This window comes from Chaetodon trifascialis, chromosome 23, assembly GCF_039877785.1.
Source record: "Chaetodon trifascialis isolate fChaTrf1 chromosome 23, fChaTrf1.hap1, whole genome shotgun sequence".
NCBI lineage: Eukaryota > Metazoa > Chordata > Actinopteri > Chaetodontiformes > Chaetodontidae > Chaetodon > Chaetodon trifascialis.
In genome coordinates, this window is record NC_092078.1 from 610001 (window position 1) to 626952 (window position 16952).

The following is a 16952-nucleotide window of genomic DNA, read 5'->3' on the forward strand; positions in this document are numbered from 1 at the left end:
CACACACACAGAGAGTCACTCACTGAACACACACACACACACACACACACACACACACACACACACACACACACACACACAGAGAGAGTCACTCACTGAACACACACACACACACACACACACACACACACACACACACACACACACACACAGTCACTCACTGAACACACACCTTACATGCATACATTCATCTTTGTGTCATTTCTGTTCAGATGTCATAAAATGTGAGACAGACAGACAAATGGACAGACAGGCAGGCAGACAGACAGAGAGACAGACGGACAACAGACACACGGACAGAGAGACAGACAGGCAGACAGATGAACTCCAGAGACTCGAAGCTCGTTTGGACCGAACTGTCTAAATTCTGATCGATCAATAAACGTACAAACAGGCTGGACTGATCAGGCGTGAGCTGCTCTACATTAGAACTAAAGCCTCACAGGTCTTTAATGGACACAAAGACACGTCCTGGGTGGACGTCCCTGTGAGGAGCTGCTGCAGATGAAGGTCCATCAGTCTGTCGTCGTGGGTTTGAAACCTGCTGGACGTAACACGTACAAACACGCTGAACACGCCGTGAAGCTGAACTCAGATCAGACTGCAAGAACAAAAGCCACGTCTGACCACCAGAGGGCGATCTAACACGACAGCTGCAGGACGGACACGGGTCCAGGCTCTGGTCCTGGTCCTGGTCCTGGTCCTGGTCCTGTCTCACCCTGACAGCAATCAGATGACTGGTCCAATAAAAAACAGAAGAAATGAGGCCAGCAGCAGACGGACATCCCTGAGCCAATCAGGTGTCAGCTCGGCTCGATGGACCAAACGGAACGTTTGTTGACTTGATGAGGACGATCGGTACTTCCTGAAGTCTTCCAGTGGAGCTCTGTGTTGTGCTGGTATATCAGAGAGTGAGATAGAGAGACAGAGAGACAGAGAGACAGACAGACAGACAGACAGACGGACAGGACAGGCGTCTCACCTTCTCCCTGGTCGTTGGTCTCACTGACAAACACACAGTGAATCTCTTTTATGAAGTGACCGGACAGCTTGATGTCCACATCCTGCTGTCCAACCCTGAGACAGACAGAGACCATGTTAGTTTACAGGCCGTCAGTCCACCGTCAGTCCTGAACAGTCAACGTCGTGGACGCCGCGGCGCATCACGGTCACGGAGCCAACAGTGAGCCCTGACCTGGTGAAGCCCTCCTTGATGTAGTAGATGAGACACTCGGACATCAAAGGGTCTTCGTTCAGATTGACCAGGTGAGGCGTCTGCAACACATTTAAAAGGCTTCATTACAATCCGCCCGTCGTAAACCTGAGATCTGACCCTGGGTCAGCTCATGAGAGACAGCCAATCAGCTGCCGTTTGTACAGAGGACATGTGATCTAACGGGCGCTGTGGAGTCTTTATAAAGCTTCCATTGTTGATCAGACGCGCCGGACCCAGCGAGGACGCACCTGAACGCAGCACACCAATGACAGCGCCGGCTGGAGCCTGACTGGGCGGAGCTTCGTCCCACACTGGGTAGAAAGGACTCGTCTTCTATTGGCAGAGCCCACTTTGACAGTTTGGTCTGATTTTCGTGAGACTGGTGCGTCGCACTGGACGAACTCATTTGCATTACGTGGAGGACGAACCGTGATTATGCTAATTCAGATTTGGCGACGGGGGACGTCGGCTCTTCTGTCCCGGCCGGACCTCTCGCTCGATCCGGTGTGTCTGCACCTGAACGCTCCGGAGGCCTTCAGAGGAACGCGGGTTCTGTGCGCCTGAAAGCGTCTCACGTAACACGTATCTGACGTGACGCCATTTCCTGCGTTTCACCCCGTAAACATCTGACCGTGCTGCTGCGAGCTGAGAGACAAACTCACCCCTTTGGGAGAGAAGACGCCCAGAGTTCCTCCATCTTCTTTGATGGACACGCCCATCTCTGCCAGCAGGGACTCTCTGGACGAGAGACAGAGAGACACAAAGACACAGAGACACAAAGACAGAGAGACACAGAGACAGAGAGACACAAAGACACAGAGACACAAAGACAGAGAGACACAGAGACACAAAGACACAGAGACAGAGAGACACAGAGACAGAGAGACACAGACAGACAGATGTTTCATTACTGATGTCACTCATCTGCCTCAAACTCTGCTGACGTCTCAGTGATTGTAGTGTTTACATGCTCGCTTCTGATTGGTCACTTATTTTCCCCTGTTCTGTCGGATTACCCATGATGCATAGAGAAGAAGCCACTCAGACGCCGCCGCTGCCAAATTCATCAAGCGTGTTAACGCTGCAGCTAAAGCTTTAGCTCGTTAGCGGCACACGTGACAGGATCATGAGCTCTGTGATTGGATGCTTCTTGCGCAGATGCACCCTGGGAGTCGTAGTTACCTCTCGAGCCGAATGGATTCCGTCTTCCTGAGCTTCTCTTCCCACGTCTCGTTCAGCTCGGCGATGATCTTCTCCGTCTCCTGAAACAGCAGCGAACGCAGCATCCTCGTCAGCGAACGGTCGTCTGACCGAGCGCAGCACCACAGCATCAAACTCTGAACCTACCAGCAGCCGCTCCGCCGCTTCCTCTTTACTGATGGGCTCCGAGCCGTCCGCCTCCTCCGCGTCCTCTCCGTCCTCTCCGTCCTCCGTCAGGTGGTCAGGATCAACAGGTGCGTCGCCCGCAGACGCCGACTCAGCGCCTGCAGAGGACAAGAGACATTCAGAGGAAGCAGGAAAAAACACAGAGAGGGAAGAAAGAATGGAGGAAGATGAAGGCAGAAGACGGACGTTAGAGGAGGGGGAGGAAGACCACCACCAACCAATGACAAGGCCCAGCTGACACGTCAGCTGAGACGCTAAAATCAGGTCCTACACAGCACATCATCACGTACAAATACTTCAATCACACGTCAGGATGTCCTCAAACCTGCTCACCTGCAGGGGTGGAGCCATTCTCAGGTGTGACCCCATTGGCTGTGAGGGCCAGCTGCAGCGGGGAGGGGGACGCACCTGCAACACCACCTAAGCCATTGTTGTTGACTGAGAGAGAGAGACGGACGGACAGACGGACAGAGAGAGAGAGAGAGAGAGAGAGAGAGAGAGAGAGACATAGAGAGAGAGACATAGAGAGAGAGACAGACAGAGACAGAGAGAGGGACACAGAGAGAGAGGGACACAGAGAGAGAGGGACACAGACAGAGACAGATGGACAGAGACAGAGAGAGAAAGAGAGGGACACAGAGAGAGAGACAGACAGAGACAGAGAGAGGGACACAGAGAGAGACAGAGAGAGATGGACAGAGACAGAGAGAGAAAGAGAGAAAGAGAGGGACACAGAGAGAGAGACAGACAGAGACAGAGAGAGGGACACAGACAGAGACAGATGGACAGAGACAGAGACAGATGGACAGAGACAGAGAGAGAAAGAGAGAAAGAGACAGAGAGAGGGACACAGAGAGAGACAGAGAGAGAGAGAGAGAGAGAGGGACACAGAGAGAGAGACAGACAGAGACAGAGAGAAAGAGAGGGACACAGGGAGAGAGACAGAGACAGACGGACAGAGACAGAGAGAGACAGGGACACAGAGAGAGAGATAGAGACAGACAGACAGACAGACAGAGGGACGCAGAGTCAGGCTTCATGTCTTTTAACAGGTTGGAATCTCTGTTATTCCAGTTATGTAAAGAACAGCTTTTAAATATCTGCTCGCTCTCACACACACACACACACACACACACACACACACACACACACACACACACACACACACACACACACACACACACACACACACACACACACGCTGTGAACACGCCTCTCATACACACATGCTGTCAAAAATCCGTCGTACATGTACTGCGTGTACGCGACACTGTTGCTGCTCTCGCTAACGGGAGCTAAGTGGCTAAACCTGCTTCAGAGAGGCAGAGGTGCGTGATTGGCTGAGAGGTGAGAGGGCGGGGACTGTTAACAGCACTGCGATGAAAGCGACGTCATGCAATAAAACGTGTTGTCAAGAAACACGACTTCAAACTTCAAAGGTGTCACATGAAGACGCTTTTAGAGTTTTACAGTACTTTTCAGAAGCCTGTTGTACTGCAACACAGTAGAATGAGTACGCCAGAGTACTATCATGACTATCCTGACAATGATTACTGTGTATTTATGAGTATAATGTGTATTTGCCAGTAGTTTGTACACAGTGCAGTGTGTGTATACCAGTATAATATACTGGAGTTATCACATGAATATACACAGTACAATTACAGTACAGTAGAAAAGCCATTGCAGTGTTTACCATATAAATACACACAGTACTTTGTAAATGGTTCAATGTGTACATTACCATGTGCATGGATCATTGCGGAATGTGTATATTCATGTACACAGTACACAGGCATGCTGTCCTAGACATGTACCAGTACAGTGTGTACAACGTCTGAGTAGAATGTGTACTGGCTGCGTAAGCAGTACTGGTACCTGAGTTGTGGAGCAGCTCCTGCAGGCCCTGGGAGAACAGCAGGTTCCTCAGTCGTTCCACCTCCGCCTTCAGCTCTCGGATCAGCTTGGCGTTCGGGTCTTCGTTGATCACGGCGTTGCAGCGGATCTGTTTGGCGCGGTCAGCGTACCTGGAAGCAGAGCGGACGACGTGATGTGTACTTCATTCGTCTGCGCTACGTGAAACGACACAAGGCTGATCCCGGCGGTCCGCCGGCGGGCCTGACCTCAGCGTGCTCAGCGTTTCTTCGTAGTTGATGTCAGCAGGACTCAGAGCAGCGATCATGGCCGTCCGAGAGTTTCCTCCTGAAACACACACGCAGTCAGATACCAACCCCGTCCTATCAGCAGCTCTCTGTCCTCGCAGGACCACCCTGGACATACTGCAGGATCTGCACACTGGCAGCACCCGGGCGCTCGTGGCTGTCTTCACTACTATTTGTGTACTTGGCAGTAGTACTTGTACTGGTGCTGGGTGGAGTTCTGGTGCTGTTGATGCTACAGTGTGAAGTCCGGCCAAGCTGCCACTAGTTTAAGTATTTGTACTGCTAGTCCTGCAGATGACAGTTTCAGAATACTCCTGGTACTTAGCTGATTGATGCAGACACTTCAGCTGTCCGTGAACACAGTTCGACCACTGATTCTGGTTCGACTGGCGTTCACAGTCGGGGTCGTACTGGTCGTACTGGTCGTACTCACCCAGGTTTTCCTTCAGCAGCCAGGTGAGAACAGAGTCTCTGTAGGGAATGAAGTCACTTTTCCTCTTCTTGTTGCTCTGCTGTAGAGGACAGCAGAAGGGGAGACGTCCTCATTAGAAGTGGACCAGGACAGGAACGTCTTCTAGTATCATTCAGTAAAAACATCAAGCTTGTGCTGACTTACCATTTCGGCCAAAGCTGATATGACTTTTCCCAGAGTGGTCAGAGACTTATTGATGTTCGCTCCTTCCTGCACACACATGCAGTACATATACAGTAGATGTACACTAAACACAGACATGTGAATCAAGCCAACACCAGCACGACATCTGTGACCTCTGACCTTGAGTCGAGTGCCCTTTGCCCCCGAGGAATCCGCCCGCTCGCTTCCAGCCAGGTCCACCAGACTGATCTTGCTGACCTGAAGACACAGTTTCACCTTTAAGTCCAAATCCAAGATCCTGATTATAGAGACCACTGTGGCCTGACGGGTCCAGCAAGACAGGAGGGTGCTCACAAGGCCAGCAAGTACACCTGGCCACCACGAGGACATAACACATGGTCCTCACAAGGGTGCGCGCACACACACACACACACACACACACACACACACACACACACACACACACACACACACACACACACACACACACACACACACACACACACCTTCTCAGTATCCAGGCTGGTCATCTGGTCTCGTCGTTTTTGGGTGAAGACGATGGTGAAGACGGCGTGTGACCTCGATGACGTCTCGTTCATGTTTGTGGCAGCGACCGTCCTGTGATCGATAACCAGCCAAGCATAAATAATCAATCAGTACAGACTGGTCTCATTCATGTCGAAGGTATTTAGAAGAGGAAGATCAAACAAAGACAACATAGGACTGAAGAGGACTGAAGAGACCTTCTCTCTGGAATCAAGTCTTATCAAATAAAAACATCTGGACGCGTGCCATGACGTCTGTCCACAGGAAGAGGACTGACCGAGCTTTGTTGCCGGCGTCCATCAGGTCCCGGATGTCGGTGAATCCGGTCACAGCCAGTTTGGACAGATCCTCCACATAGGGACCCAGGATGGGATGCTCCCGGACCCGCAAAGTCCCCTGGGACTTTGGGTTTAACAGATCCCGGACCCGCTCACAGTAGATCTCCATGTAGGACACCTGGGGGCGGAGGAGGCAGTGTTTAGCCCATCGAAGCTCACTAAATGTTTGAACCAACGGATCCGAGCGAGTTTACCTCCACCGAGTAGGTCAGGTCGGGGTCGGTGTTCTGTCCTGTCCTCTGAAACAAGTCCTCGCACAGCTGGACACAGAAGAGACAGAAGGTCATCGACCGGGTTCACACAGTGACAAAAAACATTCACTCTGCACCGAGGTCACAGTCCACCACGCGGAGGCTGACGAACAGCTGCTTTAGGTTCAGTATTCAGAGAGCACGAAGCCGAGGAGCGGCGGCTCGTTCCAGACACCACCTGTCAAAACTCTGCCACCTTCAGGTGCAGCTAGAATAAGCTTCAGAAGACGCCTCAGAGCGTCACATCCAGCACTTCTGCACAACCTCAGGTCTCTGCCAGCGAAGAGACTGTTAGACGCAACAAAACGAAGGCGGCTGACCTCGACAAAACACAAGCGATGGCAGACTGAGAGGTCGGTTTCACCTGAGCCCACGCTCTGCCTGCTGACCCCAGGTCAGCTTTTACCTCCAACGTGTTTTCACTGCATGTCCGGAGTGTCTCAGTGACTGCAGTCAGCCTTTGTTATCTGGACTGGAGTCATGCCTGGAGAGGCCAGGTGAAGCGTTTACCTGCGGTATGATGCCTTCCTGTCCCGCCTCCTGTTTGCCCATCATGGTGTAGCTCTTTCCCGCACCCGTCTGTCCGTAAGCAAAAATACACACGTTGTATCCTGGAAGATGAAAATAATAAAGTCACTGTCTCACTTCAAATGGGCACACCTGTTCACACCTGTGTTTTCTGATTCACCTGTTGGACTCGCCTGATCATTCTCAGGGTTTAATCTCGAAGTGAAACCTGAATCTGGCTTTCAGTGGTTATCATGGCTGGCGCTATTAGCTGACAGGCATTAGCATATGTAGCTGGTACCAACGTTAGCAGCAGCACCATGTGCGACATACGCATGCGTTACAATTAGCTTGGACCCCGTTGAACCTGTAGCCACACCCGACAACGAGGTCACTTTAGCATTAGCATCCACACCCACATCACTGTGATCGGGAGTGTTAACATCAGGAGTGTTTGCACCAACCGTAACACCCGCAGTGCCATCATCAGTGTTAGCCTCTGTAGCACCATCGCTCCGATATTTAGCATTAGCATCTGTACCATCATCACTGACTGCACTGACTTCATCACTATTAGCATCGGTGAGAGCATCAGCAGCGTTAGCATTAGCACTGTCACAGTGTCCATCATTGCTCCTGTCTCGCTGTGCGTTGAGGTTGAGGCAGATGTTGAGGGTGACGTGTCTGACCAGCGGGGACAGTTCAGACGGCGTTACCTTCGAAGGCGTGCAGCAGCATCTCCTCTCCGATGTCTTTATACACCTGGATCTGACTCGCAAAGCTGGGGTCATCAGCCTGCAGCGTGCGCACACACACACACACACACACACACACACACACACACACACACACACACACACACACACACACACACACACACCTGGTTAATTCTGTTTCTGGGTCATCTCATCAGTGCTTTCTGTGTGTGTGTCGCAGTGTGTTGGATCACCGTTGTGTGTGACCAGTAGGAATGGTCGAAAGTGAAGTTCTTGGCTCCATCTTTGGGCTGTTTGGGGTTGGAGATACCTGGAAAGAGAGAAAGGAACGATCAAACACCTTGAGCAGGGCCACAGGTACATGGTCCAGGTGTGTCTGTCCGGTCCGGTCCAGTCCGGTCCTGATTTCAAACCAACGGTCGCTTCCCTCGCTGTCGTCACATCTAAACCACACGACGAGCATACGCCTTAAAGCGTGGCGAGACGGCTTTGCATGACCTCGCGTGACCTCATGAGTCCAGCTGCCTCGAGGCAACGGCCGACTTTTTGATCTGCTGGTAACCAGAAGCGAGGAGGCGGTCAGAGCAGCAGCGGAGGCCGAGGACACCACTCGAGTGTTTCCATCATTAACATGTTCAGTGTGTAAACATCTGAGTGGACGCCGCTAAAATGGTCTCTGCAGGAGCGTCTAAAAATAACCTCTGAGAGGTCCAGAGGTCACATGACGGGCAGAGGCATTCTGGGATTGCTGAGGCCTGTTGTAACACATGCACGCCCTCGACCCCGAGGGTCGCTTCAGAGAGAGGCGGGAACGAAAGGAGCTGACCAGAATCCACACGAGTGAAGCGGCGAGCGCTCAAAAGGATGTTTCTGAAAACCAAAAGCCACGCCCACGGACGAACCTACGGAGCTTCTGATTGGCCGTGCGAAGTTAAAAGCTCACCGTCACGTTCAGCGGCGCTTCGTCAGAACGCACTCTGAGGCTCGCTTCCTCTGGTTCGGTGGGCGTGACAGAGGTGTTACCCAATCAGCAGTAGCGAAGACAGTCAGAGTTAACGGAGTGATGGGATGAAGTCACGAGTTTAAGACACCCCCAGAGACCCCCCCTTCAACATCGTACGTGTGTGTATGTGTGTTTGTGTGTGTGTGTGTGTGTGCGTGTGCGTCTTACAGGTGGTGTTTCCCTGCATCTGGATCACACACTTGGCGTTGCGTCCCGTCTCTCGGGAGTTGAACGGGCGGACTCTCACCGCCACCTTCACTGACGCACCCGCCATCACTCAGCTCCGCCCACCCCACCTGAGAGCAGCCAATCGGAGAGCAGAGACAGACACACACAGAAAAAAACATCAGCATTAAGGTGAGTTCAGTGTTTAAGGGTCACTGCACTGATTTCCCACCTGAACGTCCGTCAACTGTGAGCTGCCATGACAGACTGTTCGGGTGCATTGTGGGAAATGTAGGATCAAGTGTGCGTGTGTGTGTGTGTGTGTGTGCTGCTTTTAAGAAAACTGACTGAAACTTGATTTTCTTGGTTTTTAATCATGTTTTTATTTTTGTTTTTCATCAAAAATTGTCTTTCTTCTCAGTCTTCCTTCATCCCTTCTTTCTTTTCCTCTTGTTCTTCTCTTTCAGATTGAACTGAAGAAATCTGTTTTCTTTCCATCCCTCCTTTTATGGTCACGCCACTCTTCCTCCTCCTCTTTCCAGCGCTCCACCCCTTCATTCTAGAAGCTCAGTTTCTCGTCGTGCTCCTTTTTTCCTCCTCCTCACTCTTTTTTCTTTTACTCCTTTGCTTTCTTCTACTCCTTGTTTTCCTCCTTTCCTCCTCATAATTTGTCCTTCGCTCTTTTTTCTTGTTTCTTCTCCTCTCCTCATTTTCCTCCTCTTCACCTCCATTCCTTTGCTCTCCTTTTAAAACGTGTTTTCTCCTCTTTCCTCTCCTCCTTTGCTTGCACTGTCCCTCCTGTTTATTCTCTTCTTCCTTGCAGTCTTCTCTTTCTCCTTTCATCGCTGTTCCCTGAACCTCCTCCTCCTCCCTTCATTCTTTCCTCTCTCTTCCTCTTTCTTTCATGTTTTCACTCATTTCCTCTCTCTCTTTACATTCCTGTCCTCTGTTATGTGTTTCTTCATCACCACGGAAACCACTGCTGTCTCATTTTCACCTCTGTCTCTCTGCTTCTGTCCTCTTGTAGTCTTTGTCTGTCTTTTTTCTCCTTTTATTGTCTCTCTCTCCCCCCTTTTCATTCATCTCTCTCCCTCTTTGTGAGTGTATGTCAAACCCCCCCCCCCCCCCCCCCCCCCCCCGGCCTTTAAACACACACACTTAAACACACACACACTTAAACACACACAGTCCTGCTCTGCTGGAAAACACCTGGTCAGACACTGTTACACTATGTCTTTGTACTACACACCTGTGAGGACACACACACTGTGAGGACACACACCTGATTCCACAGTCACACTGTGGGGACACACACCTTTGAGGACACACACCTGTGAGGACACATACCTGATTCCACAGTCACACTGTGGGGACACACACCTTTGAGGACACACACCTGTGAGGACACATACCTGATTCCACAGTCACACTGTGGGGACACACACCTTTGAGGACACACACCTGTGAGGACACATACCTGATTCCACAGTCACACTGTGAGGACACACACCTGACACCTGAGGTGTCCGGCAGGTGCTTCCTCACCTGGTCCAGCCTGTCTGAGTCAGACAGCCTCCTTACTCAGCTGCCGTCACTTCTTTACCTCCAGCACGTATCACATTCCCATCAGCCTCAGCTGGACTTGTGCTGATCAGCTACTGTTAGCATGCTAAGCTAAGATGAACATGTAAACAAATGTTAGCATTGCTCTTGTGAGTATGTTAGCATGTTGATATTAGCACGAGCTGAAAGCACTGCTCTGTCCAAGTACAGCGTTAGCTAGCTGCTAGCATGACTGCAGAGTCTTCTGGTAGATGTGTCCAACACCGTCCTCACTGGCGTCATTGAGCTGGAGCCACTGGTGGAGGTGGGAATCAACCAAAATCATCCTTAAAGAAGGGTCTGGTGACATGGACGCTCTGGAACGTTCTCTGACATGTTGTCAACCTAAGCTGAGGGTTTATCTGCCAACAGCTTCACACTCGGCCAGCTTTCAGCTTGTGTGTGAGCTGCAGCACGAGATCACCTGGCTCAGGTATGTCAGGTATGTTCCAGGGCTGGCAACAGACACTGCAGGCTGCTTGTTCACTTCCACACACACACACACACACACACACACACACACACACACACACACACACACACACACACACACACACACACACACACAGGTCAGATTAAACAGCAGAGGAGTTTGTGTTTGCTCTGTCAACACAGCTTAAAGTCACATCAGGAACACACACACACGCACAGACAAGATGGTGGACACAGATACTGGATTGAACTCCAATCTTATTGTGTGTGTGTGTGTGTGTGTGTGTGTGTGTGTGTGTGTGTGTGTGTGTGTGTGTGTGTGTGTGTGTGTGTGTGGAAGTGAACAAGCAGCCTGCATACCACAGACCACAGGCAGAAATGCTGACATCACAGCACAGGCATCCCAACACACACGCACACACACACACACACACACACACACACACACACACACACACACACACACACACACACACACACTCACTCAGTGAGTCTGGTTGAACATGCCCAGCTAGCTGCAAAGCTGCTGTTAGCACAGGCAGAGAGACAGAGAGAGAGAGAGAGAGAGAGAGAGAGAGAGAGAGAGACAGAGAGACAGAGAGAGAGAGAGAGAGAGAGAGAGAGACAGAGAGAGAGAGAGAGACAGAGAGAGAGAGAGACAGAGAGACAGAGAGAGAGAGAAAGAGAGAGAGACAGAGAGAGACAGAGAGAGAGAGAGAGAAAGAGAGGGAGAGAGAGACAGAGAGACAGAGAGAGAGAGAGAGAGAGAGAGAGAGAGAGAGAGAGAGAGAGAGAGAGAGAGAGAGAGAAAGAGAGAGAGAGAGAGAGAAAGAGAGAGAGAGAAGTACTTTTAATTCTTCTATTCACCCTTCAACATGTAGGAGAAACTCAAAGGACTGAGAACTGCATCAGGTAATCAGGTGAAACGTGCCGGTGAACAGCACAGGTGTCATGTACCTGTAAGCTAGCTCACACACTGACAGTGAACAGCAAAGAGCTCATGCTAATGGGTTTGGACGCCATTATTTCCCTTTAAGGAGCCACACTGTGATTTGTGGGGCTGTGAAGTGTGACAGAGGGAGAGAGTTTCTCTGTGGGATGCAAGAAACACTTTTCTGACAGCTTCCGCTTTCGTTTAGTCACGTTAGCATCATTCAACAGTCTGCTGAATTAGCTATAAAATGCTCCTGTTGGCTTCTCCTGTTAGCCTCTCCTCTTAGTCTCTCCTGTTAGCTTCGCCTGTTAGCGCTCCTGTTAGCTTCTCCTGTTAGCGCTCCTGTTAGCTTCTCCTGTTAGCGCTCCTGTTAGCCTCTCCTGTTAGCGCTCCTGTTAGCCTCTCCTGTTAGCGCTCCTGTTAGCCTCTCCTGTTAGCGCTCCTGTTAGCTTCTCCTGTTAGCGCTCCTGTTAGCCTCTCCTGTTAGCGCTCCTGTTAGCCTCTCCTGTTAGCGCTCCTGTTAGCTTCGCCTGTTTGCACTCCTGTTAACCTCTCCTGTTAGCACTCCTGTTAGCTTCGCCTGTTTGCACTCCTGTTAGCCTCTCCTGTTAAGGCCCATTTATACCCTCTGGATCCGGACGAAATCCGTCCGTCCTCCGTAGGGGGCCTTCATACCTCCGTCCGATTTCAGCGTTTTGTCAGTGTGTCCTCTAGGGGGCAATGTCGAGTCAAAAATTACAATGAAAGCGTTCGTATCTGCTATTTACGGAGGGTATAAATGGGCCTTTAGTCTCTCCTGTTAGCAGCAGTTTTTGATGCAAGCTGCAGCATTCTGTCATTAATTAAAGCAGCTTCACTGCTGCAGCTGCTGGGCGTGTTGGTGAGCTGTCCAACCAGCAGCCTGTTGGTTTTCCAACACCTGTACGCACCTGTCCTTCCACCTGCTGCAGAGCGCCTCTGGATGACTGTGAAATGACGGCAGTGTTTTTCTCCAGTCTGACGTTTTAGTGTTCATCAAATAACACAGAACTAATTCATTCATTCACTCATTCATTCATTCATTCACATTACGTAATCATTTGAGGCCATCAAATCAATGTCTAACAACAAACCACGAACAACTGATCAGCTCATCAGTTCTTATTGATTACTGATCAGGAGTGAACATGTGACCACTCACTGATGTGATCACAGCCGTGTGGAGGCAGAGTGAGTTCCCATGTGGAGGCCTCTCTGCAGGAATGTGATAATGAATGGTCTTCATACCACACACACACACACACACACACACACACACACACACACACACACACACACACACACACACACAGCTAAAGATAGCATCAGGCCGACCCGACGCCCAGTTTGCAGAGAACATTTTACTCTCTGACTCTTAACGCCGAACGCCTCTGATCACATGACTGTGACCACGTGCTGTGTTCAGGGGCAGTGGGAAACACTGGCGCACGTTCACTGAACCTTACGACAAGCTGCAGAAAGGTCGGCTTTACCATCAAATACAGGTTGACAGCACAGTTTCTTGTACTTTACAGGAGTATTTCTAGTATCTAATACTACCTTGTACTTCTACTCCACTGCATCTCAGAGAGAAACACAGTAACACGCTGCTCTGACACTGAAGCTTCAGTACGTTCAAACTGACGAAGACAGAATCACAGATCAGACACAGGAGACATTTTACTGCACACACAGTACTTTTACTGCGTGAGGCTGACTGTACTGCTGTACTTTTACTGCGTGAGGCTGACTGTACTGCTGTACTTTTACTGCGTGAGGCTGACTGTACTGCTGTACTTTTACTGCGTGAGGCTGACTGTACTGCTGTACATGTACTGGTATTTGCATCGCTGTGAATTAATGAAGTGAATTTCATGTTTTTTCTCGCTGTATTTGGCTGAAACGGAATGTGAAATTAGAGAAACACACACGATCAACGAAGAAGAAATAAAGATGAAACAGGTTCCGCCCTTTTTATCGATATTCAATAATCACCTCGTGTGTTCTGCTGAAACAGCAGGTAGCAGCATTATTGATTCGGCTGTCTATTAATGGACTAGTTTAAAAGTAATACTGCTGATCAATAACCTCCCACACACTCAGGATACAGCGACACACAGCAGCAGCAGGCTCTCGCCTCTCTGAGGCCGCTGGGATCAATAAACCACTTGACCTATTGATCTGTTATCAGAAGAGCTGGGACTCAGTCGTCTGATCGTTTCAGCTCTGATTTCAACCTGTGCGATGATTGTGAAAGCCACACCTGACATCTCACACACACGCACACACACACACGCAGTCATAATGAAGGTGATTTTGTTCCCGTGTTATCAGTTTTCTAGTGTTGCCTAATAACATCAGAGCAGAATCCAAACAACATGCGGCTAAAAATACACATGCGCACACACACACGCACACACACACACACACACGCACACGGATAGCTGAGATGCCTGCTGAGAACTGCTTTAGCCACACAGGCTAACTTTAGCGAGGGAGAGACGTGGACGGTGTGCAGAGGTGATCCTCTTCATCTCGGCTCTGAACGTCTTTTCAGTCTCTGCGCAACGAGACTTTCCGGCCAAAAGTGTGTGGACACAACAGATTAACATGAGGGGGAGTCTCCTACGTATGTGTGGACGTTAGCATGTTAGCATCTCTCAGATTAGCGACATTGTTCACTTCCTGCATTTTCAAAAACAAAGTCAGATGTGAGTGGGATGATAAAAAGCAGCAGAAGAACAAAAGTCCCTTTAAGATGGGAGGAGGTGTGAAGGCGAGCAGGAGGTCCGGGCAGGCGCTCATCGAGCCTGCAGTCAGCGCTGAGGGGAAAATGACACACAGACTTTGGGAAAAACTGATGGACGTCCTTTTCTGAAGTTTTCAACTGACTGATTCATCCAGAAAACAGTCGACAGTGTACAGAATTGCTCGCTGCGGCCTCATTTTCTACCAAACAGAAATTTTCTCTGGAGGAAAAGCTGCCGCTGACACACCGAGCTGTCGTACCTGGGCAGAAGCTAACAGGTGGATCACTCAGGTGTGTCAAACTGTACCGAACTTACTGATCAGCCCGTTGATCCTGGCCGTCCTCTCTTCACGTTGCGCTTTCGATCATAAACCTGATCAGATATTTGATCAAATGCAGGAAAGCTGATCACAAGCAGCAGATGTCAAACTACACGACGCAACATGATCCCGCTTCCTGCGCAGACAGGAAGTGAGACAAGGGAGCACTTCCTTGTTTCTGGAATTCCTGGAAGTCAACAGCCTGTTTGTGTACGTCTGTTTGTCTGAATGAAGTGATGCACCGTGATCCAGATCGAGAGGTCCTGATCCTTCACACCGTCACCAAGACCTGATGATCCACCAGAACCTTTTCTGAGACTAAGCATTAATCATTTCATGAGGCATCAACCGAAAATCAAAGCGATCGTTAACATCAGCATTCCTGGTCTAAACCTCGGACTGTCTGCAAGCTGTCTGAGCTGGACTAAACTCAGATCAGATTACCGGGGCCGTGACTCACCTCTGCCGGACCGGACGAAACGACGAGTCTCGTGGAAGCCACGCGTTGATCCGGTTACACGGTCCCCATCTCACAGTCCAGGAAACACAACAAACGGGCACACAAGCTGGCGGGGGCCAGCAGCCGTGACACCCCCGGTCCTCGTCCTGGTCCTGTCGGTACCGGGACACACCGGGTCGGAGAGTCAGAAAGTTGGGTGGGGGCGCTGCGGTCTCTCTCTCTCGCGCACACGCGCGCGCGCGTTGAGCAAAAGTTAGCAACCTCGCGGACGGAGCCTCCTCCGGCAAACCGACGGCCACTTCTCGGCTTTTCTGGGTCTGACGTCACCGCCCCGTACACGAGCCGGTCGGTAGAGAAAGTGGAAAAACGGAGCGGGATGAAGGGGAGTCGAGGCCCGCTGCTGGGCGGTGAATCACGGCAGGTCCGGCAGGAGACACTCGCTGAAACTCGGCAATCCGGTCGTCGGGCCCGGTGGCCGCCGCTCCTGCTCCTGGCTGGGCGCGCGGGGGGCGTTTAACGGTTAACCGAGTATTAACGTAAGTTTTAAAAGGTGAACCGAGTTTTGAAGGAAGGAAAAGGAAAGAGAAGAGGGGGGAGAGCGGCAGAGAGGCTGGCCGGTGGCCTGGCCGCGCGGCGGGTCTGTGCGTGTGAGTGCGGGCGCGTCCCCGTGACACAGCAGCGCAGGATCCCAGCGGAGCAGCCAGTCAGCCGTCAGCCCCGGAGCACGAGCCGCCCCGCCCCGCCCCTCCCCCTTCCTCCTCCTCACACACACAGACGGAGGTCTCACTCCGTCTGACGTTCACCTGAACTAAAGATCCGCTCAGCGCTGGAGGAAGTACTCGGTACATAAGTGAAGTACTAGTACTACACTGTAAAATACTTTAAGTAAAAGTCCTGCGCTGACAAAATATGTTAATCAAATCAGGTAAATGTACTTCAGGTATACTTCAGTAGAAGTACCGAGTGCAGTAAAGTGTCCCCTGTGTCTGTTGTCCTCTTGTCTCTGGTCTCTTTAGATCATTGTGTCCCCTGTGTCTGTTGTCCTCTTGTCTCTGGTCTCTTTAGATCATTGTGTCCCCTGTGTCTGCTGTCCTCTTGTCTCTGGTCTCTTTAGATCATTGTGTCCGCTCATTCACACCAGAGCAGGACTTTCCTGTTGGCGTTGGTGGAGGTGGAGCTCATTTTCAGATATTTTGTGGAGCCCAGCAGGTATGCAGGAAAATGTCCGTTCATGGACAGCAATTACTGTCAGTACTGTCACTGATGGAGCCGAGCATCTTCTCAAACTCAGACGATCTTTGAGGCCATGTTCCCACCATGGTGACGTTGCACTGGAAGCTGAGACACGCGCACGCAGGATGTTAAAGGAGCAGTGTGTGTGTGTATGCAGCTGCAGACAGACAGAGACAGACTGTCAGCTGTGATGTTTAACAGTCTGACCTCCTGCAGGTAGACGCACCTGTATAGGCCACACCTGTAGGGCCTGTATGGAAATTGGTTTTCTGTTTTTCCCCATTGAGCTCCGTACCTCAGTCACATGTGGACACACAAA

General features: G+C 50.8%; 1 protein-coding gene across 4 annotated transcripts in view; it reads right to left on the minus strand.

The window, feature by feature from the left end:
• LOC139351214 (kinesin-like protein KIF1C) overlaps nucleotides 1-15633 on the minus strand; it is a 22827-nt gene extending 7194 nt beyond the window's left edge. For 3 of the 4 annotated variants that reach the window (XR_011603565.1, XR_011603564.1, XM_070993000.1), the window contains exons 1-19: nucleotides 15401-15633; nucleotides 8889-9016; nucleotides 7951-8027; nucleotides 7718-7796; nucleotides 7005-7105; nucleotides 6438-6503; nucleotides 6183-6361; nucleotides 5866-5977; nucleotides 5540-5617; nucleotides 5381-5446; nucleotides 5198-5276; nucleotides 4726-4804; nucleotides 4481-4629; nucleotides 2936-3040; nucleotides 2564-2700; nucleotides 2399-2478; nucleotides 1879-1954; nucleotides 1196-1275; nucleotides 983-1077 (exon numbers count right to left, since the gene is read on the minus strand). Coding sequence is in view for 2 of the 4 variants with exons in the window: in XM_070993000.1 (XP_070849101.1) it covers nucleotides 983-1077; nucleotides 1196-1275; nucleotides 1879-1954; nucleotides 2399-2478; nucleotides 2564-2700; nucleotides 2936-3040; nucleotides 4481-4629; nucleotides 4726-4804; nucleotides 5198-5276; nucleotides 5381-5446; nucleotides 5540-5617; nucleotides 5866-5977; nucleotides 6183-6361; nucleotides 6438-6503; nucleotides 7005-7105; nucleotides 7718-7796; nucleotides 7951-8027; nucleotides 8889-8994 (1744 nt within the window). In the remaining 2 variants the exon portion in view is untranslated. The remainder of the gene's footprint in view (nucleotides 1-982; nucleotides 1078-1195; nucleotides 1276-1878; nucleotides 1955-2398; nucleotides 2479-2563; nucleotides 2701-2935; nucleotides 3041-4480; nucleotides 4630-4725; nucleotides 4805-5197; nucleotides 5277-5380; nucleotides 5447-5539; nucleotides 5618-5865; nucleotides 5978-6182; nucleotides 6362-6437; nucleotides 6504-7004; nucleotides 7106-7717; nucleotides 7797-7950; nucleotides 8028-8888; nucleotides 9017-15400) is intronic. The other variant, XM_070993002.1, reaches the window with a different exon arrangement.
• Between the last annotated feature and the right edge of the window lie 1319 nt (nucleotides 15634-16952).